Source organism: Cebus imitator, unplaced genomic scaffold, assembly GCF_001604975.1.
Source record: "Cebus imitator isolate Cc_AM_T3 unplaced genomic scaffold, Cebus_imitator-1.0 Scaffold124, whole genome shotgun sequence".
NCBI classification, from domain to species: Eukaryota; Metazoa; Chordata; class Mammalia; order Primates; family Cebidae; genus Cebus; species Cebus imitator.
Window position 1 is genome coordinate 5,160,265 of NW_016107439.1, and position 25,718 is coordinate 5,185,982.

The following is a 25,718-nucleotide window of genomic DNA, read 5'->3' on the forward strand; positions in this document are numbered from 1 at the left end:
TTTCTATGCTCATTATTTGAATTATAATTCTTAATTTGTATTTGTTTTAGGGAACTATTTTGAACTTCTAGAGGCATGTAAGCCAGGGTATTGTCCATTATTAATCTTTTTTGATCAGGTTAACTCCTGGTCCATGTTTTGCTTGGTCCTGACACCTAGGCAGTAGTCTCTATAAAATATTCATTTCTTTATTGAAAACTCTTATTCCCTCATTATTTCGTTTCTGATAGAATTTCTTACTGGGAAAACTAGAGCGGGAAGGAATCCCTTAAGATGATGACAGAACGTCTTGGAGGGAACTTTATAGCTTGCTTTAAAGATTTCTTTGATTTTGTTTTTTTATATTTCTGCCATCCATAACAAAACGGTGTAGAAAGCTAAAACAAAAATAACTCTTTTTTTATGTTTCAAAGAGATATGTTTGGGATTATAGCCTAAAGTGGTGGCTTAGTTCTTAGTCTTTCACAAAGTACAAATAGTGGAAAATTCCTTGCTACTAACCAAAATCAGGTAATGAAAGAAAAGTTATTGAGAATTTGTCTAAAAATTGTGTACTTTGATAGATGTTTGAAAATAGGCCAAAGATATTATTGCTAATGTTAGATTTTCCAAAGACTTAAATCCATTTTTGCTTGTTTTAGTTTTGAATGAGTAATGTGTTCAGTTTGTTATTTAGAACAGAAGTTTTAGCAAATTTTAGAGAAATGTTTAAAACTTTATTGAGGTACCAGTGTACAGAGAGAAAAGTATTATGAATCAGGGGCCAGTTGCAGTGGCTCACACTTGTCATCCCAGCATTTGGGAGGCTGAGGTGGGAAGATTGCTTGAGTCCAAGAGTTCCAGCCTGGGAAACATAGTGAGATCCCCCCCACCTCTACAAATAATCAAAAACTAGCTGGGCATGGTGGTGCGTGTCTGTTAGTCCCAGCTACTTGGGAGGCTGAGGTGCGAGAACTGCTTGAGCCCAGAAAGTTGAAGCTGCACAGTGAGCCATGATTGTGCCACAGCACTCAGCTTGAGCAACAGGGTGAGACCCTGTCCCCCGCTCTCCCTCCATAAAAGAGAGAAAAGTGTTACAGATCAAAAGTACACAGCTTGTTGAATTTTTACAAATTGAACATAGCCAGTAACCAAAACTTACATCATTAAACAGAACGTTACCAGAATTTTCAACACCCGTCTTGCGTCCTTCATAACCATCACTTTGATTTTGAGCCGTAGAAATTAGTTTTTCTTGTTCACTTTATATAAATAGAATCATGTACTATGTACTCTTTGTGCCTGGCTCAATATTTTGTGGTAAGATTCATTCATGTTGTTGTAGTTTTCTTCATTTTTTGCTGTAGAGTTTCTCCTTGTGTGAATATACTAACTTTATGTGTGATAGGCATTTGGGTATTTAAGGAAACTTTTTAATTATCAGACTTTTTTTTCAGGCAGTTGCTATCCCTGTCCAGAAACCGTAGATGTGAAGTGTAATTGTGGCAATACTAAGGTAACAGTGCCTTGTGGCCGAGAAAGGACCACAAGACCACCCAAGTGTAAGGAGCAATGCAGGTGAGTTTGAAGCTTTGCACAAGCTTCCATCTGTTGTTGTACAAATTTAAATTCATATCGACTTTTAATTTAATTTTGCTTTAGTGTTTTAAAATATTAATATTCACAGTATACTTGTTCAATATGGAATCAGACGATAATGTAAATAGATAATTGTCCTTTAGATGTAATTGTTCAATATCAAAAGTAATTTTTGAAAATTGTACTTTATGATTTAGTCGACCACCAACTTGTCATCATATAAGTCAAGAGAAACATCGCTGTCACTTTGGCTCTTGTCCACCATGTCATCAACCTTGCCAAAAAGTTTTGGAGAAATGTGGTCACTTGTGTCCTGCTCCATGTCATGATCAAGCATTAATAAAGCAGACTGGCAGGGTAAGGGAATAATGCTATTAAAGAAATAGTGCATTGCTATGGATTGTACTTCTTGCTTTTACTTAGTCTCTCAACGAGCAATGACCAAGCACTTACTGGGAAGCACTGTGCATGGAGTAGGGTGCAAGGTAATCAAGACTTGATTTTCTTGTTTTAGGCAACTCTCAGTATAGAAAAGAAGAGAAACCAATAAACAATGTTTGCAAATACAGTGTTAGTTACATTGTGATCATGATATAGATGAATTTGGCAGTCCTCCTTCATATATTGTGGTTTAGGGTTATAGATATCTTCTATAACCTTATCTTAAAGATTTGTTCACTTTTTAATATTTTATTTAATAGTATTTAAAATAAATATTCATGAATATTTATTTATTTTTTGAGTTGGAGTCTCACTCTGTTGCCCAGGCTGGAGTGCAGTGGTGTGATCTTGGTCACTGCAACCTCCACCTCCCAGGTTCAAGTGATTCTAATGCCTCAGCCTCCTGAGTAGCTGGGATTACAGGTGTCCACTACTGTGGCTGGCTAATTTTTGTATTTTTAGTAGAGATGGGGTTTCATCATGTTGGTCAGGCTGGCCTTGAATTCCTGACCTCAAATGATCTGCCTGCCTCCGCCTCCCAGAGTGCTGGGATTATAGGCATGAGGCATCTGTGCCCGGCCTCATGAATGTTTATTGAGCCCTTACTAAGTATCAAGCATTTTTTTAGGTGCTGAGGAGCAACTGTGAGTAAAATAATAGAGATTATGTTCAATTGGTAGATGTTGGAGTTTACATCTTTTTCTCATTTTCTTATTGGAGGTGAAAGAGGCTGCACTGCCTGTGTTCTACCATTGATAAACTGGATTCTGTCTCAGTTATTAATATCAAATGTGTGTGGAGGGGAATAATCTCATTTAATACAGATGAAATGATGTATTTCAGTAAGCACAATTTGAAAAAATTTCAACCTGCTTGAGCAGAGGATACATGGAACTATTTTCGTAGATTCTTAAAATGGCCATATGATTTAATTTCTCTGACTTAATATTATTATGTATTTTATTTGTAGCACCAGCCTACAGGCCCTTGGGAACAGCCTTCAGAGCCAGCATTTATTCAGACTGCATTACCGTGTCCTCCATGTCAAGTTCCTATTCCTGTGTAAGTATTAGAATTTCAATTAAAAAAAACAAATAAACAAACAACTTTTGACATAGGTTGAAGGATATCTGAAGTCAACCTCCCTTTTTTCTTAGTTCAGTTCATTATTATGTCAAGCCTAGCCTGTAAACTAGTCTGTCTTAAGCTTCATTCTTTTCCAAACATATTTGTTATACTTGCTTATAAACCTCCTATAGGTATCTTTTTTTGAGTTTTTACCCCTAGTTAGAGCTTGATGCCCTTCTTAGCTTTCCATAGCAACTTATACATGCAGTTATAAAAACAAATTCAGGAAACATCATTTGTTTTCCTGATGATTCCCATACTAGAGTGTAAGCTCCCTGAAGACAGAAGAAAGCCAGGTTTTAGATAAGGCAAACTTGAGGAATATTTAAAGGAAGACTTGGAAATGAAAGGAAGCAGTTTCCCGGATGGGCTGGTGAATAACTGGAACTGAGCTGTAGGGAGCTGAACCTGTAGTAACAGGGAATCCTGGAATTTTTTATACTTCCAGCAGAAATTATGGAGTATAGGGAAAAAAGAAGCACAGAATGCTTAGAAGCAACATAAAATTGGAAAAGGGGCTGTTGTCTACAGCTAAGATGCCAAATTAAACATCGGTATTTCTTGTGTATTGGTCTTTTAAAGAGAGGATTTTTGGTTTTGTTTGTTTTTTACTTCTAAAAGCTATCATTTCCACAACATTCCTCCCAGTTGAAATAGCATGTATATTTTTGTATATTGGTCACATAGTCAAGTTGGGAAGCAAAGTGTTGTTTGGAGATATATGCACAAATAGGGAAATTTTAGTCTGTAGATTTAACCAATCAATGAGGGTTGTAAAGTTAGCACAGAGGTTTTTCATGTAGGTATTCAGTTATTTGAGACTAACTCTTTTACTGAGGACTTAAATTATAATCATGAGGAACCAAGTTATTGCTAATATCTCTTACTATGTTAGAATTATTAGTGGCCTAAAATTTTTCCTTTGAGAGAAATAGAAGAGACATTGATATTATAATTCATAGGCACTAAACTATTGTCCAGTTATACAGTACTTAATTACCTTTGAAATCCTTAGTCTGCTTTTTTTTTTTTTTTTTTTTTTTTTTNTTTTTGTGATGAATTCCCTCTCTGTTACCCAGGCTGAGTGCAGTGGTGCAATGTTGGCTCACTGCAACCTTCTTCCGGGTTCAAGTTATTCTCCTGCCTCAGCCTCCCGAGTAGCTGAGACTATAGGTATGCGCCACCACACCCGGCTAATTTCCGTAGTTTTAGTAAAGATGGGGTTTCTCCATGTTGCCCAGGCTGGTCTCAAACTCTTGGCCTTAAGTGATCCACCCGTATTGTTGAGATTACAGGCATGAGCCACTGTGTCTGGCCCTTACTTAGTCTGTTTTATATTAAGATTATTTAATTCAGTTAATTTGCTTGAAATCTTACTTTGGATAAAATACTATCTGACAGTAGAAAAACTGCCTGGAATTACTAAGTCATGTTTACTAGAGGTTTGAAAAATGATATTAGATTACAATGGTCTTTCTTTCTCATTTGACTGGAAAGTGTTGCTGGAAGGGGTGTGTGTACTAAAACAGATTGTCTCTTAGAGTAAAAGCTCTTGAGTTGAGGGTTGAGCTTCCCACCAACTTCTCCTATTAATAAGTTGTATACCTTCTCAGTTTATTTATAAAATAACGAGGTTCATGATAGTTACAACAATGTCAGTAAGGAGAGAATTTTCAGAGGTCCTTATCATTGTAAAATGTCCTTTGTATGTAGCAACAATTTTTGTTTAACTTAAAGTCTATTTTGTCTGATGTTAGTATAGCCCCTACAACTCTGTTGGTTACTGATTGCGTGAACAAATGCTTAGCAGCAAACTACTGAAATTGACTCAAGAAGAAACAGAAAATCTGAAGAGATTGAAACAGAAAAATCTACTAAAGAGATTGAATTAGTAATTATTTATCACAAAGAAAAACCCAGGACCAGATGAGTTCACTTGTGAATTCTACCAAAGTATAAAGAAGAATTTACATCAATCCTTTCACTTAAGGAAGGTCACTTCCCACCTTATTCAACAAGCCTGGTATTTCCCTAATACTAAAACCAGAGAAAGACATTACAAGAAAACTACAGACCAATATCACATGTGAATATAGATGCAAAAATTCTTCACAGAATAATAACAAATTGAATCCAGTACCATGTAAAAAGATTATACACTGTAACCAAATGGATTTATCCCAGAAATATAAGGTTGATTCAACATAAGAAAACCAATCAGTGTAATACCTGGGTCTCACTCTCGCCCAGGCTGGAGTACAGTGGTGTATTTCTAGCTCACTGCAGCTTCAAACTCCTGGGCTCAAGGGATTCTCCTGCCTCAGCCTACTGAGTAACTGGGCTAAAAGCATGTGCCATCATGTCTGACTGATGTTTTTTAAAATTTTTATAGAAATGAGGTTTTGCTATTTTGCCCAAGCTGATCTCAAATACCTGGCCTCCAGCAATCCTCCTGGCTTGGCCTCCCAAAGTGCTAGGATTATAGGCATAAGCCACTGTGCTCATCCAATTGGTGTAATTCTTATCAGTAAAGGGCAGCTGGTAGATGTAGCGCAGCATTTGGCAGAATCTGACACACTTTCTTGATAAAAACACTCAGGTGTGGAAGAAAAGATAATTTCCTCAACCTGATAAAGGGCATCTGTGAAAAACCCACAGTTCACATAATATGTCATTGTGAAAGATAAATCAGGTGACAAGATCTTGTGTCAAAAGTTTTAAGGAGTCCTCAAAAATACTGTTACAGTTACTTAATGAGTTCATTACTTTTGCAAGAAACATCAGTATACAAAGCCAGTAGTACTTCTGTACACTGGAAGCAAACAATCTGTAAATGAAATTAAGAAAACAATTCTACTTATATAGCGTGAAAAGAACATGTTGTTTAAGAAATTCAATAAAAGGAATGTAAGATTTGTACAGTAGAAACTGTAAAACCTAAATGAAAACCTAAATAAAAAGCACAGTAATATTTATGCCTCACAAAATTAGACTGGAAACAGAATAGCTCTATAGTTGGTTAATTTGGTTCATTCAATTACACATCATCAAAAGCTCAGCTTGTCTTTCCATTTTGTTTTCCTTAGTGTGTCATCTTTGACCTCAGGCTGTTTGCCTCTCTGTTAACTTCGCAATCAAGACATGAAAATTTCCAAAGGGAGAAATTGAAATGTATATGCCTTCTGTCTGTCATCATCATCACCTTTTCTTTTTTTCTTTTAAGGATAAGGAAACTTCTCCAAAGCTCCACAGGATAACTCTTTTCACATTTCATTAGACCATTTTTAAACCAGTCCCTGGAAAGGGAAATGATGTTTATTTTCTTAAATAGACTTTATTTTTTAATAAAATGTTCAGGTTTACAGAGAAAATTGCACAGAAAATATAGAGAGTTCCTATGCATGTCCCCATACCACACATAGTTTTCTCCATTACCAACTTTCATTAGTGATACATTTTTTACTGTTGAGGAACCAATATTGGTATATTATTATTAGCTAAAGTCCATAGATTACATTAGAGTTTACTTTCTGTGTTGTATGGTTCTGTAGGTTTTGACAAATGCATAGTGTCATGTACTTACTATTATGATTTCATACAGAATAGTTTCACTGCCCTAAAAATGCCCTGTGCTACACCTGTTCAACCTTCTTCTCCCCTCCCCATCTCAAATTCCTAGCAACCACATATCTTTTTACTGTCTCTGTAGTTTTGCCTTTTCCAGAATGTCGTATAGTTGGAATTTTATGGTGTGCAGCATTTTCAGACTGGCATCTTCACTTAGCAATATGGTTTTATGGTTACTCTGTGTCTTCTCATGGATTGATAGCTCATTTCCCTTTATCATTTAATAATAATCCATTGTATAAAGGTACCATAGTTTGTTTACCTATTTGCCATACAGGGACATTTTGGTTGCTTCCAAGTTTGGCAATTAAGAATAAAGCTGCTATAAACATTTATGTGCAGATTTTTGTGTAGGCATAAGCTTTCACCTCATTTGGGTAAATACTTAGGAGTGTAATTGCTGGGTCACATGGTAAGACTTTGATTAGCTTTGTAAGAAGCCGTCAAACTGTTTGCCAAAGGGTCTGAATCATTTTGTATTCTCATGACAATGAGTGAGAATTTTTGTTTCTCTACATTCTCACCAACATATGATATTGTCAGTGTTTTGGATTTTAGTCATTCTATTTTTAATTGATGCATAATAATTGTACATATTTATAAGAAACATGCTGTTTCAGTATATACAATGTGATATATAGTGATCGGATCAGGGCAATTAGCATATCCATCATATCAGGCATTTATTATTTGTTTTGGGAACATTCAGCATCCTCTTTTCTGTAACTATAGTTATAGATATCTGTAGATATCTATTGTTATAGGTAACTATTGTTATCGATAGTTAACAGTAGAAACTATAGTTGACAATAGATAACAATAGTTTTATAGCACTGTAGGATAACTATACAACACCAGAACTTGTTCTTCCTATCTAGCTGTAATTTTGTCCTTTAACAAATCTCTCTTATCTCCCCTTCCCTCTACCTTTTCCACCCTGTAACTATTATGCTTTTTATTTCTACGAGATAAACTTTTTAGCTTCTACGTGAGTGAGAACATACAATGTTTAACTTCCTGTTCCTTTTTGCCCATTTTTATATTGCATTATTTGTTTTCTTATTGAGTATATTTTGGAGACAAGTCCTTTACCAGCTGTGAGTTTTTCAAGTATTTTTTGCCAGTTGTGGTTTATCTTTTGTTGTTGTTGTTTTTGAGTCAGGATCTCAGCTCTGTCACCCAGGCTTTTCCAACTTTGGAGTAGGAGTTCAGTGGCTTCATCATAGCTCACTGCAGCCTCAACCTTCTGGGCTCAAATGATCCTCCAACCTCAGCCCTACCTCCAACCTCCAAGTAGCTGGGACTTCAGGCTTGCACGATCGTGTCCAGCTAATTTTTAAAATTTTTATATTTGTAGAGATTCATTATGTTGCCCAGGCCGGTCTTGAAATTCCTGTGCTCAGATGATCCTCTTGTCTCAGCCTCCTAGTGTTGGGATTATAGGCATGAGCCACTACACCCATCCTTTGTGGCTTTTCATTCTCTAAATGTTCTTTTCAGAGCAGTAATTTTTAGTTTAATGACATCTATCATTCATTTTTATTTCATGGATTGTGCTTTTAATGTTATATCTAAAAAGTTGTCTTAAATTCAGAGTACCCAGATTGTGTTTTATAGTTTTGCATTTTACAGTTAGATCTGTGATTCATTTTGAGCTAACTTTTGTGAAAGGCGTAGGATCTGTCTAGATTTTTTTGCAAGTGGATGTCCATTTGTTCCAGCATCAACTATTTATTGAAAAGCATATCCTTTCTTCATTCAATTGGCTTTGCTCTTTTGTCAAAGATCAGTTGACTGTGATTTGTGTGGTTCCATTTCTGGACTGTTTTCTTCCATTTGCCTGTTCTTTCATCAGTACCACACTGTCTTGATCACTGTAGCTTTATAGTAACTCTTGAAGTTGGGTGGCATCAGTCTTTTTGACTTTGGTTTCTTCAGTATTGTGTTAGCTGTTCTGGGTCTGTTATCTTTCCGTATAGACTTTAGAATCAGTTTGTTGACATATACAAAATAACTTGCTGGGATTTTGATTGGAATTATGTTGAATCTGGATCAAATTGGGAAGAAACTACATCTTAATAATTTTTAGCCTTCATATCTGTCAACATGAAATATCTCTTCATTTATTTAAATCTTTGATTTCTTTCATAAGTATTTTGTAGTTTTCTCATAGAGATCTTGCATATATTTTGTTAAATTCATACCCAAGTATTTCATTTGTTGTGCTAATAATGTTTTTAATTTCAGATTCTAACAGTTCATTGCTACTATGCAGGAAATCAGTTGACCTTTGTATATTAACTTTGTATCCTGTAACTTAACTGTAATTGCTTATTATTTCCGTATGTGTTTATTTTTTTTACTGTTCTTAGAGTTAGCCTCTTTAGGTATTATTTTTGTATAATTTGTAATGTTTTCATTTTATTTTATTCTTTCCTTACAGAGAATGTCTTGGGAAACATGAGGTGAGTTACAGGTGCAAAATTTTAGGTAAAGCTTATAATGTATACTATTATATACTAGTGTAACTTTTCTATATTGGAGTTGTCAGAAATAATAAAGTCAAAGTATTGTTATTTTACTGTTATAAAGAGTACAAGAATTTACTAATTTAAAAAATATGCAACGCTTTTATTTGAGAATTAGACTGTGTATATGTATTTACTACAGAATTATATTGAATTTTCTTTTTAGGAGGAGAACATTTTGCTTCTTGGCATTCATTACTTTGCAATATTTTGATCATCAGTGTTATTATTCATGCAAACTTAGTAGGCCTTTGTGAAACTTGTTCTCAAATGATAGCAGAGTAATTTTGGAAGCATGTAGTATGTCCAGAAAGTTTTGTGTGTTGTGTGCTGTGCTGATTTGCTTTATTTTGAAAGGTGAGTCCACTACCATGCCATGCCTTAGGACCCTACTCTTGTAAAAGAGTTTGTGGAAGAATCTTAGATTGTCAGAATCACACATGTATGAAAGAATGCCACAAAGTAACCAAAATTGATGGCTCAACTGGAAAAAACAAGGTAATGTTCTTAGATTGAATGCATATCTGCCCATAGTATTCTTGAAACATTTTTTCAACAATTATTCCATAAATATTTTTCTGTTTTGCTTTAGCTTCCTTCCTCTATTTTTGCCCTCATCCCTTCTCCTTCCTTGCCTTTCCTAAGACAGCAGCTTGGGGTATATAGTTCTGTATCTTTATTCCAATTCATAATAGTTGCCTTTTAATGTGGAACTCTTTACATACCATACCTGTGTTAATACATAGGATATAGTTTTATGATAAAAATATATAGGTTATATATCTTCTTAGATAGTAGGCAGGAGTATCACCTCCATTTCTCATTATTTATATCTGAGTTTAGTCTAGAGCTTTTACTCTAAGTTAAGCCTGACACACAGGATGAATGATTTTCATAATTTTAATAAATTTAAATAAATTCCCAATCTTTTGTTGGAAACTAAAATAAATGGCATCACAGATGAATGGTGTATCTATGTGTATAATTAAAGCATTTTACAAGCATGTGAGAACTTAGCTATTCAAATATCTCTCAAAATTGCCACCTTACAAGGAAAAACAAATGTAGCTGATGTTAAACTTTATTTTTAAAATAATTTTTTTCTAGACTTCCATTCTATAGGGTGTTGTAATACTAGTGTCTAAATGAGAAATAGGCCGGAAAATTTAAGTGTCACTTTATTATTAACATTAAATTTACAGCTATTTAAATTATTAATATGACTTGTGCTATTGAAAATTTTAGTTGCATTGTTAGGTTATTTTTTGTCTTTATAATACATGACAACATAAATGCCCATGGTATTCTTCTTGTTCATGTGCAAACATATGTGTAAATGTATTACTTATGATTTATCGATCCATGCCTTGACCCTCTAAAATGTACTCATGATAAAACGAAAATGTTACTAGAATTGTAAAATCAGACTAAACAATAATGATACAAAATAATTTTAACTAGTTAGGGTGTAGCTGTTCTATGGCTTTCCTCTCCCAGATTTCTAGAATATGAAGTGAGTCAGAAAAAGCTTATTTTCAAAGCTGATGTGACTGTTAGAGATTTATGGTGGATTATCCCAAAATTGCTTCCTGGGTTAACGCTTTGGTTTTTCTTTTTAAATGAGAACTACATATGATATTTGACGGACAGACTTTCTGTATTTCTTAACTAAGATAGTCTTTCCTAGAAGGTAGAACTTGATATTGGAAGTAATCCAGGAAGATAACGGTGATTTTTTTGTTTCCCCCATAGCTGGAAGGAACTCATATTCTAAGTATAATTTTCATTTTGCAGATAGGGAAGCTGAAGCCCTGTGACTTGTCCATGATTATGCAACAGGAGAGTAGTAGATCAGAAAGTATTATGCCTGATCTTTTAACTCCCAGCCCAATGTGCTCTTCTACTCTTGTCGTTTAAATAGAAGATTATTGTAGGTGTACCACATAGTCAGGAAGAGCAAATGGAATAGACTCTTTATGTTAACTTTGGTTCTCTTTGCATATTTTGTTACTCGTTGCCTAATACTCGCTCAGTCTTTCCCATTTCAGAAAGTCATTTTACCGTTTTTACCCACTTGTGCAGATCAAAGACATAGGAATCATGCTTGATTTCTTTCTTGTCTTTCTTGTCCGTTTTTTCCAAAGAAAATCCTCCTAGGTTTATCTTCAAAATAGATCTTGACACTGACAGTTTCTCGTAACCTATAGCACTAATATCCTCATCTAAGCCACCATCACCTTTGACTTAGATTTCTGCAGTAGTTTCCTAACCAGCCTTTCAACTCTCACTGTGTTTTACTGCATCAGCCAGATTAATCTTTTAAAAAATGTAAATCAGGTATCATCTTCCTGCTCCACATCCTTTGATAGTTTTCAGTCACTCTCAGGCCAAAATTTAAATCCTTTTCAGTGGCCTATAAAGGCTCAATAATGATCTCACTCCTGTCTTTCCCAGCTTTCATCTAACTACTCATCACTCTCTTGCTTACTCACTTCTGCTTCTGTTCTTCCAGTTTCTTGAACATTCCACATTTGTATTTCCTTAGAGCCTTTGTACTTGTTCTTTTCCTTTGGAACTCTCTATTCTGATGGTTCTCTCCCTCATTTAACTCGGTTTCTATTCACATGTGATCTTTATCAGGCAGGCTTCATTCTTGTTGGTATCATCACTCTTTCTTATCCTGCTTTATCTTTCTTCAGATTAGTTACCAAGATATTATATTCATAATCTTACCTCCTCATATAAAGGTAAGTTCCAGGGGCCTGTCTCATTTCTTTCCAGTGCTAAGAACAATGCCTGGGACGTAAGTATTGAGTATTTGTGGAATAAATGAATATGCCTTTTAAAAATAAAAATTATTTATAAAATAATATTTTTATAATTTGAAACAGTATTTCTTTTTAATCCTATATGTAAAAAAATAGCTTAGAATTTTATCATAATAACTATTGTAATCATGGCTTCTCTTTGGAATTATGATAAAAACGTTTCACCTTTAACATTTAATACCCATGTCTATAGCTCTCTTATTTTACCTCAAGTATGACCTGAGAAAACAAACCATATCCTGAAACAAGTATTTTTAACCTTTTTTAGTAGATTCTAATGCTAGTTAAATTATTAAATCACTAGAGAAAAGGGAGGTGCCTTAAGTTACGTTGAGGTACACATTTATTTGTAAAATGTGATTTAGCTTTAGTTCATTGATATGCATTAAAATATAAACTACTGGTCATTCTTTTTTCATTCTATATGTGTTTCTCTTTGGCAAGATGGGATAATTATCTTCCAGCTGTTGAGTGCTTTGGATTTTTAATTTATGTGTTAACAATGTATTGATTCCTTTAGTTCAGTGATGATTATTGTATAGAAATGAATAAACGTTTTTACTCTGTGTATTTTCTTGTCTGTCTCTGATTATTCTTTAGGAAGTAATTTACATTTTTAGTGGGATACTTTATATGGTCAGGTTCATTTTAAGTTTCATTTAAAAATGAGGCAGTTTGACTTAATGAGGTTTATAAGCAAAAAAAAAATCTATATGAACAATAGTCATATTGAGAATCTTGCTATTCTTTCATATGAATATTTTTAAGATAAATAAGAGTATGTACCATTTGATTAACTATGTTTCTAAGAGCTGCAGAAGTACTTTATTTTAATGGGATATATACATTTTATGACTCTAACATATAGAAATGTTAGGCTTACCTTGTACTTAGGTGATTTATTTCTTGCTATTTTTCAGGCTGGCCCAGAATGCCTTCATTGTGAAGAAGGGTGCTCCAGGCCACGGCCACTAGGTTGTCTTCACCCATGTGTTTTGCCATGTCACCCTGGAGAATGTCCACCTTGTGTTCAGATGCTTAGAATAAAGTGTCACTGTAAGATCACAAGCCTGTATGTGGAATGTAGGTGAGTGGACTGAAAAAAAAAGTCTTATTACAATTAGTTGAATTGGCATCTTTATAATAAGAACCCTTTATAGTCTAGTTTGCTTAAACTCTAGATACCTAGATTTTCCAATAGAGACCTGGAAGGAAGACATGTAGAATACTCCACTTTCTGGATACTTCATAATGATTTCAAACAGGGAAATTATGCTTTTATTTCCATTTCAAGATTCTGTATAAAATTTTGTTATGAAAATTTATCATGCTTTTGAAAAAAATTAGAGAAATACTGCTATAACTGATAGTTTGACTATGTCAAATTAGAATTTTGTTCAATCAAAATTTGACTTGTACATACAACCACACCTTGTTTTTTTGGACTTTGCTTTATTGTACTTGACAGATACTGAGTTTTTTACAAATTGGAGTTTTTTGGCAACCTGCACTGAACAAGTCTATTGATGCCATTTTTCCAACAGCATGTGATTACTTTGTGTCTCTGTCACATTTTAGTAATTCTCACAATATTTCAAGTTTATTATTATTATTATTATTATTATATCTGTGATGATAACCTGTGTTCAGTGATCTCTGATGTTACTGTAATTGTTTTGGGGTGCCATGAACTGCACTTCTGTGAGACGGTGAATCATTGATAGATGTTGTGTGTGATTGAACTGCATCACTAGCAGTTCCCCTATCTCTCTCTTTCTCCTTGGGCCTCCTTATTCCAAGGAACAACAGTATTGAAATTAGGCCAATTAATAACCTTACAATGGCCTCTAAGTGCTCAACTGAAAGGAACACATGTCTAACTTTAAATCAAAAGCTAGAAATGATTAAGCTTAGTGAGGCATGTCTAAAGCTGAGCTAGGCTAAAAGTTAGATCTCTTGCACCAAACAGTTGTGAATGCAAAGGAAAATTTCTTAAAGGAAATTAAAGTTCATTCCAGTGAACATAGAATGATAAGAAAGCAAAGCAGCCTTATTGCTGATATGGAAAAAGTTTTAGTGGCCTGGATAGAAGGTCAAAGCAGCCACAACATTTAGAGATGCTCCTAACTCTCTTCAATTCTGTGAAGACTGAGAGAGTTAAGGAAGCTGCAGAAGAAACATTTGAAGGCAGCATAGGTTGGTTCATAAGGTTTAAGGAAGAAGCCATTTCTATAACATAGAAGTGCAAGGTGAAGCAGCAAGTTATCCAAGAAGGTTTAAATAAGATCATTGATGAAGGTGGCTACACTAAACAACAGATTTCCAATGTAGACAAAACAGCCTTCTATTGAAAGAAAATGCTATCCAGGGCTTTCATAGCTAGAGAAAAGTCAACGCCTGGCTTTAAAGTGTCAAAAGACAGGCCAACTCTCTTGTTAGGGCCTAATGCAGCTGGTGACTTTAAATTGAGGCCAGTATTCATTTACTACTCTGAAAATTATGCTAAATCTGGTCTGCTTGTGCTCTGTAAATGGAACAACAAAGCCTAGATGACAGTATATCTGTTTACAGCATGGCTTACTGAATATTTTAAGCCCGCTGTTGAAACCTGATCAGAAAGATTCCTTTTAAAATATTACTGCTCGTTGACAATATACCTGTTTACCCAAGAGCTATAATGGAGATATACAAGGAGATGAATGTTTTGTTCATGCCTGCTAACACAACATCCATTCCGCAGCCCATGGTTCAAGGAGTAATTTCAACTTTCAAGTCTCATTTTTTAAGTATACATTTTATAAAGCTATAGCTGCCAGATGTAGGTAGTGATTTCTCTGATGGATCTGGGTAAAGTTAATTGAAAATGTTCTGGAAGGGAGTCACCATTCTAGATATTGTTAAGAACATTCATATCAACAGGAACAGGAGTTTGGAAGAAGTTAATTCCGGCCCTCATAGATTACTTTGAGGGATTCAAGCCTTCAGTGCAGAAAGTAACTGTAGATGTGGTGGAAACAGCAAAAGGACTACAATTTAAAAGGAGCCTATAGATGGGACTGAATTGCTGCTAATAAAACTTTAATGGATGAGAAGTTGCTTCCAATGGATGAACAGAGAAAGTGGCTTCTTGAAATGGATTCTACTCCTGGTGAAGATGCCATGAACATTGCTGAAATGACAACAAAGGATTAGGATTTAGAATATTACCCAAACTTAGTTAAAGCAGCAGAAGGGTTTAAGAGGAATTTAGAAAGAAGTACTACTGTGGGTAAAATGCTATGAAACACAGCCTCGCATGCTACAGAGAAATCTTCCTGAAAGGAAGAGTCAATTGATGCAGCAAACTCTATTGTTGTCTTATTTTTTAAAATTACCACAGCCACCTCAGTCTTCAGCAACTACCACCCTGATTGGTCAGCAGCCATAAATATCTAAGCATGATGCTCCACCTGCAAAAACATTAGGACTGACTGAAGGCTCAGATGAGCATTAGCAGTTTTTAGTAATAAAGCATTTTTAAGTTAAGGTATACACGTTGTTTTTTATGATGTAATGCTATTTCATACTTAGTAGATTGCAGGATTGTTTAAGCATAACATTTATATGCACTGGGAAACCAAAAATTTGTGTGATTTGCTTTAGTGTAATATTCACTATATTAAGGTGGTCTAGAACTGAACCTGCAGTATCTCTGAGCTATGCCAGCAGTTTACTTAGGCATAATTTTTAAGCTATAGATTTTGTTGTTGTTGTTGTTACTTTTTAAGACGGAGTCTTCCTCTTTCGCCCAGGCTTGAGTGCAGTGGTGCCGTCTCAGCTCACTGCAACCTCCGCCTCCTGGGTTCTTGCAATTTTCCTGCCTTAGCCTCCTGGAGTAGCTGGTACTACAGGTGTAGGCCGCAACGCCTGGCTAATTTTTTCTATTTTTTAGTAGAGACAGGGTTTCACCGTGTTGCTTAAGCTATAGATTTAAAACATAGGCCTTTGTTTATTACAAATGTTGCTGTTATAGCATCTATCACAGTAGGTTATGATCAGTATATTTTCTTACTTTAAAAAAATATAAATTCTTGTTTATGGATGATTTTGATGGAAGAAAAAAAATTCCCTTTTCTTCTGTTTAATAATGATACAACATAATTTACCACTTAACTCTCTCCTGGCTATTTCACTCCAGTCCGTAAAGTGAGCTTTTTATAAATATATTTTACTCAAGTTTCATTGGGGAATATTACTTTATTTTGCATTTTTTAGTATACATTTTGGAAAATTCTTGTTCTTATTAGCTAATATTTGTTTTTGTTCCCTAGAGTCTAGACTCATATTTTGGTAAATTGTAGAAGACAAATTTATTCTTTTCTTATGTTAAAGTTATTTTGTTGAAATCTCATAAAGTATTATAATTTTTAATCTTAGAAGTTTTGTACAGGGAATTTAGAGGGCAATTTTGCATTATTAATGGATGGTAATGGATGAACTTGAGCAGCATTACACCTGCATTCTGTTATTTATATAGCTTGTTTCTTATGAAACTTTCACCCATGAATTTTAGTATCCATTGATGATTCTATCACAGTTGTTACTGTGATAGCATTTGAGAAAATAGAGGAAGCTCTCAAGAACAACACACGTGTGCGTGTATGCCCAGATGCTTTATTAATGAAACCTTGACCATTTGATTCCAGTGATACTACATGTTCTAGAGCATAGAAACCCAAGGAATTAACCAAGTGTATTTTATAAAACAAAAAGTGGCCAAGTGGGAATTTTCTAACGCCATCTTCTACATTTATTAATTGACATTTCACTGTAAAAGCTCTCTCGAGCTTGTATGTTAATACTAGCATTAACGAGTGGATTCTTTATTCGTTTCTTCACATCATTTTGATGTTTAATTTATTGAACACCAAAGGCACACGGGAGTGTCTTTAAATTGGTTCCCATGTCTTTTTGATGTGTTTTCATCCTTGTGTTAGTATTTTCTTTTTTTTCTGGCTGATAAAAATGTCCCAGGCTCATCTTTTACTTTGCCTGTCCTAGCCCAAGACCTAGACATTTCTCTGAGGGCCTTTTTGGTGGACAGTGATATTGAAAATCCACTTGGTATGCTTATTGCTCCTTGTGTATCATTACTTCTAGTCTCTCTCTTTTGATAAGGACCATTTTAAAATTTATTTTTATGAATTGACTGTTGACATCCTTTGTGTATTTTTTTTTCCTTGGGGTGTTGGTCTTTCCCGCTTAATTTCCTGGGTTTTTAAATAGTTCTTTATGTATTAGGAATATTAACCATTTAAGTATGATATATACTGCAAACATCTTCTGCCTCTTTGTTGTCTTTTGAGCTAGCTTATGGGTTGTCATTTTTGGGTTTTTTTTCTTTTCTTTTCTTTTTTGCCTTGCAGACACTTTTTAATGTAATTATATCTTGTCTTTACAATACTTCTGCCTCATAATTGTCATCTCTTATCTTTGGTTAACATCTCTAGTCCAGTGTTAGATAGCGTTGGCCCTGCCTTGTTTGTTTCTTTAATTACTTCCTGTATTTCTACATTGTGTAAGATGTTGGCTTTATCACCATGTTAGAGAGTATTCAACAATTTCTGTTTTCTTGAGTGTATGTGTATATTTAAATCAGGATTGGATGCTGAATTTGCCAAATGATGTTTTAGCATCTATGGAGATAATCATACCATTTTAATCCTTAGCTTTGTTGATTTTAATCTGCTAATATTTTATTTAGCATTTAAAATATTTATAGATTGTATTTGTCTATAGTTTTTAAATTTTGTATTGTTTATCAAATTGGGGTGTCAACATTATGTTTGTTTTATAAAATAAACTTGGCTATTTTCTCGGTTTTCTATGCTTTAGAATACATCATGTAGTATCATTGAGGGTTTTATGGAATTCCTCTGTGAAACCATCTGGACCTGGCATGTGTGTGTTGTTTTTGATAACTTTCTCTATTTTTTTCTAAGGAAAATTTATCTCTCTTATCGGGTCATTTTTGGAAAACGATTTTCCTTAGAAGTTATCTGTTTAATCTAGGTTTTTCAAATTTATTTATGTAAAAGTTTATAAAGTAGTTGCTTACTGTAATTAAAATTTTGTTGTTTTATGATTTCCGCTTTCTCATTCTTGTTTTGAATATTTTTGCTTTCTCCCTCTTTCTTGAGTGTTAGGCAGTAAATTTTTTATTTTAAAAACCTAGGATTTTGATTAACTGGATTGACTGTTCTTTTATTCTTTACCACATTTTCCTGCTCTTATTTTACTGTTTCCTTTAAAAATACTATTATTTCCTTTAAAAAGAAATTTCTGAATTTTTTAAAAAGAATTGGGAATTTAATTCATTTATTTTCATGCTTTCATTTTTATCATAGATGTACTTAAAGGTTGTAGATTATTTAATTATTGGTTTAGGAATATTCCCTATATTCATATGTATATTACTTTCTTTATATTTGAGAGTTTCCGTTTTTACATTATATTTCCTCCTGTACTCAAGAGTTTTAAAGTAGAACATCTAGTTTTATTGCATTGTGGTCAGAGCATGTGTTTATAATATTTTTCTAATTTATTACAAAATAACAGTGCTTCCTTTGTAAAATAAAGTGATCAATTTTTGTGAATATTTTATGTGCTTTAGGAGATGTAATCTGTTAATAATCAGGATATAAGATTTGGAATGTGTGTATGTATCATTTTTTAATACAGTAGCTTTGTCTTATAGTGAAAATACTGTATTAAAATTCCGTATTATTAGTGTATTTCTTTTTGTTTTTGTTTTTTGATACATAGTCTCACTCTATTGGTCAGGCTAAAGTACAGTGGTATGGTCATGGCTCACTAACTCCTGGGCTCAAGTGATCCTCCCACCTCAGCCTCCTGTGTAGCTGGGGCCACAGGCACATACCAACACATCTGGCTAATTTTAAATAAATTTTTTGTAGAGATGTGCTCTCGCTATGTTGCCCAGACTGGTCTCAAAACATCTGGGCTTAAGACATCCTCCTGCCTCAGCTTCTTAAAATGTTGGGATTACAGGCATGAGCCATCACACCTAGTCTATTAGTGTGTTTCTGTATCTCTTTGCAACTGCCGTAGTTTTTGCTTATAAAGATGATTAAGCTGTTATATGTTGTACAGAGTTTTTAATAATTATGGCTTCTAGCATTAAGAGGTATCCTTTGTTACATTTAATACCTTTGGCTTAAATTCTTATGCATCCCCTTTTTCACTTTAATAGGTAAGTTAAGTCCTTTAACAACTTTTAATATCACTAATATCTTTGATTTAGCTCTGAGTTATTACTTTATGATTACTGTTTGTGTTATGTCACTTTTTGTTTATGTGATTTGTTTTCGTTGCTCTTATTTAAAAGTTTTTCCTATTTAGTCAGGTTTATTTTTTTTGTGTATGGTTGATTATTTTTGTATTTGTACCTTTTTAATGTCTTTAGACACTTGTTTCTTTCATCTTTTACTAACTGGTTTGTCAGCTTTTAATTTTATCACCTGGTTCTCATTTAAGACTGAATGACAGCCAGTGAGTTTATTTGTCTTTTTCTTCTTTCCTTCTCCTCTAATTGTTTAGTTGCTTGCTTTATTCTTTTTCAGAACATACAACATCTATATATTATTCTACACTCATTCCCATCTTTTTTTCTTAGATTTTCAATTTTAAATTTTCACCATCAGTTTTTTCTGAAATTTTGTAATCTTCTCTTCTTTGAATGAAGTACATCCTCTAGTAGATTCCCCAAGAGAGCTCGTGGGTATAGTATTCCCTGAATGCTTAATTCTTAAACATTCCCTTGCATGTTTAAGAATGTTTTGCTATAGCATTTTTAATTGTGTAAAAAGTCTTTTATTTATGTGTTGTTTCCTAGAGTTTCTTGGAAATGCTGCTCCATGCTACTTACATTTATATTTTACTTTTGAGAAATTTGATGCCAGTCTGTTTTTTCCTTATGAGTTAATTGATCTTTTTTGCCTGGGACTCCTAAAAGTTGTTTCTTTCTCCTTCGTTTCCCTCCTCTGTCTTTAAAATCTAATGTTTTTTATTAAGGTATGACTCAGGGTTAATAATTTTTGATAAATTTTTCCAGGTACCTGATGACCCCTTTCAACATATAAGTTCAGTATTTTTATTTTCCTGGATTATAATTTCAAATACCAGCTCTATTTCATTAATTTTGTTTTTGTTTTTTAGTGCTACCAATTGTATGTATGTTGGATTTTCTTCGTCTGTCTCCCATTTCAATCACTTACTTCTTTGACATCTTGTTTCTATCATCTAGGTTGTTTTGCTGTCTCATTTCAGGGACCCTTATTAAATTTTGATTCAAGTATGTTCTTCTGTAAATATGTTCTTCCATGAGCACTTTGTAATTTAGTTTTAATTTCTGATGTAATTTTATCTTAATTTTTTTTCCTGAATTCAGTCAACCTTTGTCCATTTCTTTTTCTTTTTTCTTCTCCATTATGCTCTTAGGTTTTGCTTTTCTGACTTAAGGTGGTAATGTATTGAAGGGCCCTATACCATGCTCATATTGGGTAATTTGCTAGGACTCCCAGCACTCAACATATAGTTATACCTACAGCTATGAGTTATTACAACAAAAGGCTAGAAGGCACAGTCAGCAAAGGGAAAAGGTAGATGAGGTGAAGTGTACTAATCACAAGCATCTAGAGTCTCCTCCCAGCGGAGTCACATGGGATGTGCTTAATTCCCCCACCACTGAGTTGTGACAACACTTGTAAAATGTTTCTAACCAGAGAAATTCATTAGAGACTGAGCATCTAGAGGTTTTTATTGGGGGAAGTTTACATAGGCAGCCTCACCTGGCACATACCAAAGTTCAGTACTCTCAGAGGGAAAGCAACTGTTCAGCATAAACCATTTGATTTGTACAAACAGTTTAGACATAGTCAGCTGTTCTTATCAGTTCTGGGAGTGGTGGGAACGTTCCTGAAATCCAAATTCCCAAGCACCAGCCGGAGGCTAGCCTTATAAGGAGGCCTTTCAAAAGATAGCAGTCAGGTCTGCTAGGTTAACACTTCTCTCTACAGATGGTGGTTCATATATTCAGTTTGGAATATTATGTTTCAGTTTTCTTCTTTGTAATTCTTTTTTTGGGTGAGAGATATAGAAGGGAATTTTCATCAACTAAAAGGCTTTAGGTATCATTTTCTGTTTATTTTCTACAGTAGTTTTTTACAGATGTAAATTATGTCTCTTTATGGTTTTTTTTCTTTTTTTGGACAGAGCTTAGTATAAGATTTCTAGTTGATGACCACTCTTGACAGATGGAAAAATACAATTTTTAAAATGGTTGGTGTTTTAGGGTGGTGCTGGGAAGAGGGAGAGGAGTTATGTGTCCTTATTTTACTTTTGTTTCCTTTGGTCTTGCAAGATCCTAAATTTCCCTTCTTCTTTTGCCACATCTCCAAAGTCTAAAGCCTGCCTTTTCCTTTTTACCTTTTCTCAGAGTGCTGTCTTTCCAAGATTGGCTACTTGAATCTTGTGTACTTTTTTCATTTTTATTTTTTTTTGAGACAAGGTGTCTCTCTGTCTCCCAGTCTGGATGCAGTGGCACACTCATGGCTCACTGCAGCCTTGACCTCCCAGGCTCAGGTGATCTTCCCACCTCAGCTTTCCTGGTAGTTGGGACTATAGGTGCACACCACCACACCAGGTTAATTTTGGTGTTTTTTTAATAGAGACATGTTGCCCAGGCTGGTCGTAACTCCTGGGTTCTGGCGTTTCACCCTCCTCGGCCTCCCAGAGTGCTGGGATTACAGGTGTGAGCCACTACACCCAGCCTTGTGTGCTTTTTAAAGTCTATTCCCTTCAGTTAGTGCTGTGGTCTACCAGGATATTTTCAGTATTTTCATTCTTAGGGAGACCTTTTTCTGTTGTGATTTTAGCTCAGCTCCTCTTCTCTTTTCCATTCAGTTTTTTTTTTCAGATCTCCACTAGCTCTATCAAAATACTTGCATTGGGAGCTTGACAAACAGCTCTATCAGGAATTTTTTTTTTTTTTTTTCTAGTTATAGGCAATTTGAAGTTTGTAGAAACTTGTATCTTCAAGTTGTGCTGCGGCATGGGATTTAGTCGTTTTATTTGTTATTAATGAGCTATTTTTTTTTTTGAGGGAGATGTGTGGATATATTTGGATTGTGGTGGCTTCCATTACCTCAGCACTACAGATTTTTTTCCTTTTCTTAAATACATATTGAAGTGTATTTTTAAATATAGAATTCTGTTGATTAGTTCTAATAATTTAATTTGCTTTCAATTCAGTGAATTATTTAAGTCATCTTTTCCTCCTGTGTGGAAATAAAAAACACAAACTGGTTTTCCTCTGCTCTTACACCACAATAATCAACACAAAAGACTTTCGTGACCAAATGTTTGGGAGTTTCTTCCAACCAATAAGCAAGCAATTAGTTCTGTAGCGAGCACCAGCTGGGTGTCCTCTAATTCAGCTCTGAGAACCTGGAGAAGGTGTCAGATCCTGTAGGCTGAGGTTCAGTCTCACAAGACTGCCTCCCCTTCAGACACCAGTCTCAAATTCAGGCCTCTGGAATTTCTGACTGACCACCTTCAAGTTTAGGTTCACATGGCCCCCTCTTTGGGTTTGATTAATTTGCTAGAGGGCCTTACAGATAGATCTCAGAGAAAAACTTATGTTTATTGGTTTATTATAAAGGATATTGCAAAATATACCAATGAGAAAATACATAGGGTGAGGTATAAAATAAGGGGCATAGTGATTCCATTCCTACCCTGCCCCATCATTTGGAATACCACCTCCGGGAACCTCTGTGTTCTGCTGTTCATAAGTTTTTGTACCCTTTCTTCTTGGGCCATTATGGAGAATTCATTGGATAGGCATGACTGAAGTACGGACACTCATGTAGAAGTGACTGGACAGAGGGTATGATTTAATAATAGGCTGAGTGAGGAAACCGAGCAAGGCCTGTCTGTTTCAGTTCTTTGTGGCCTGTCTGTGCAGCATTCCGTCTTCCAGAGTATGGGACAGGACTCCTTCTGAAATGGGGTCTTATGACCTACAATCAGACAAGGTAGGTCAGAATTTCTTTATGGCCTGCTTAAGACAGAAAGGCGGAAGAAGATAATATTTTTAGTTTTAATGGCCTACCTTGGGGAGTGATGAGCCAAGAACCATGGATGAAAGCCAATATGTATATATTACTATGCTATAGTCTTTTTCTGCTTCATGTTTATTTCTTCTGTAGAATTTGGATATAGAAGATATAGACCTTGAAAAGTTAATTTATTCCTAATTACAAAGTAACAGGAACAAAATAATATTAACTTAAGTTCAGAGATGAACATTCTGCTTGTAAGAATCTTAAAAATGCAATAGTGTTTAATAGAGCCAGCAAAAAAACTTTGTGGCATTAAGTGAAACTTTGCCAAGAAATATCTTAGAGCATATTTATAGCTAATTTAATATGAATATTTAGATAATAATTTTAATTAGCATTAAGAAGACTAATCTTATGGTATATATTGGCAATTATGTCTGATAAAAGCAAGAATAGGAAAAGCAAGAAAATACAGAATAAAGGAAAGGAGAAAAAAAGTAATGAGAAAGAGAAAGGTGAGATGCTTATGATAGGGAGTTTTAAATTGTCACTAGTTACTGACTTAGGCAGTGTCTATTGGAAAGTAGGTTTATTCCTTGGTGTTTATGACTTTTTTCTGAATTATTCACTGAGCTATAAAAGCATTTTTGTTCTAAAACGATCAGATCCAAAGTGAATTTTTATTTTATTTTATTTTATTTTTTTGAGACAGAGTCTCACTTGGTCACCCAGGGTGGAGTGCAGTGTCACAATCTTGACTCACTGCATCCTCCGCCTCCTGTGTTCAAGTGATTCTCATGCCTCAGCCTCCTGAGTAGCTGGGATTACAGGTGTGCAACACCTGGCTAATTATTGTATTTTTAGTGGAGATGGGCTTTTGCCATGTTGGCCAGGTTGATCTTGAACTTTCAGCCTCAAGTGATCCACCTGCCTTAGTCTCCCAAAGTGCTGGGATTACAGGCTAGAGCCACTGTACCTTGGCTAAAGTGTATTAATTTCTAATATTAATAGCTTACCCAAGCTTTTTAAGTAAGTTAATTATATTTCTCCAAATAGCCTAAATTCCTCAATTTGAACATATTAAATAATTAATTTTAAAATTATTTGTGTACGGGCATTAAGAACAATTGTAATTATGAATTATAATAATAAATCTATAGGGAAAGATAGTTACAGAAACTATTAAAGAGAGGCCAGGCACAGATGGTATTTTGTGTGTGTTTTGTACTTACAGCAATTAACACGTTTGGCATTTGACTTTTAGTAGTAAAGGGCTGGATGATTTGAGTTATCAGAACAGATAAATAATTTGAAGATAATTGTTACAGAGAGAGAAATTAAAGTATTTCCTAGGAAAAAAAGATAATTTTATGGATATGTTTGAAATCGTGAGTTATTTTTAGAAAAATTACGCTATAAAATGGATTTTTGTTTGAATGTCATCAACTTTCTTATTTTTAGAAAAATAACTACAGCTGATGTAAATGAAAAGAACCTCCTCAGTTGTTGCAAAAATCAGTGCCCTAAAGAGGTAAGCTTTAGTAGAACCTTTTAAATTGTATTCCTTGGGCATTGTTTCTCTCGGATTTTCTTTTTCCTTGTTCCATCAAATTATTTCAGGTCATCTCTGGTGTATCATTTTTAATAAAAAGACATATGATTAGGGTAGATGCATCTCACTTAATAAATTTGGTGATATTAGGACCTGGAATGACCCTTTGAAGATTTTTTTTTTTTAAAGCAGTTTTAAAGATAGCTTACACACTTTATACAATAAAACATTGACCTATGCTTATCCCTCAAAATGTGATTCATACTTAAAATAGGTCAAGAATGATGTGGGTCTTGGCAGTTAGACAGTAAATCTATAGTAGGGTATTTTTAAAAATAGGGGTGCATGTGTGTATGCATGTGCATGTTTATGTATCTGTGGTGGGATAATGTGCGGGATAGGTATTCATATCCACAGCATTATGAAGATGGTGATGTAGAAGATACCTCTGTACATTTTCATTGTGGCCTTTGATGTTGGTACTGTTAAGATATTGAATCTTTCAAGTTCACTACTGTGTTAATTAATATAAAGCATTCACCTATAAAATTGTGTTTTTAAAGATTCTGATGCTTATATAAGCATTTTATTGAAACTAAAACTATCAAAAGGTAGTTAGAAAAAATTGTGCAAAGTAAAAAGGAAAGGAAACTCACTAGTGATTTATCTTGCTAATAATTTGAGAAGCCAAAGCAGTCCATCTGCATTTGGTCAGCCTGAAAGGGAAGATGCATTTTTGGATTTGGGAATGGGACAGTTAATATTACTTCATTTGGGTAGATACTTAAAAAGGAATCCTTTTGACTTACAGATATACTATGTAGTACCTTTTTTCTTTAAATTGTCTCTATGTACTTAACATGTTTCTCACCTTACATAGAGTCCGATGACAACTAAGTCTTAAATATCATAA

The 25,718-nt window shown here is 34.4% G+C and overlaps 1 protein-coding gene across 3 annotated transcripts in view; it reads left to right on the plus strand.

Moving 5' to 3' along the window:
* The window catches only part of NFXL1 (nuclear transcription factor, X-box binding like 1), a 67,477-nt gene that overhangs the window by 27,060 nt on the left and 14,699 nt on the right, over window positions 1-25,718 (plus strand). For 2 of the 3 annotated variants that reach the window (XM_037742644.1, XM_017540325.1), the window contains exons 13-19: window positions 1,437-1,557; window positions 1,776-1,935; window positions 2,990-3,081; window positions 9,218-9,239; window positions 9,660-9,800; window positions 13,051-13,217; window positions 24,715-24,784. In XM_037742644.1, the coding sequence (XP_037598572.1) occupies window positions 1,437-1,557; window positions 1,776-1,935; window positions 2,990-3,081; window positions 9,218-9,239; window positions 9,660-9,800; window positions 13,051-13,217; window positions 24,715-24,784 (773 nt within the window). The remainder of the gene's footprint in view (window positions 1-1,436; window positions 1,558-1,775; window positions 1,936-2,989; window positions 3,082-9,217; window positions 9,240-9,659; window positions 9,801-13,050; window positions 13,218-24,714; window positions 24,785-25,718) is intronic. The other variant, XR_001828629.2, reaches the window with a different exon arrangement.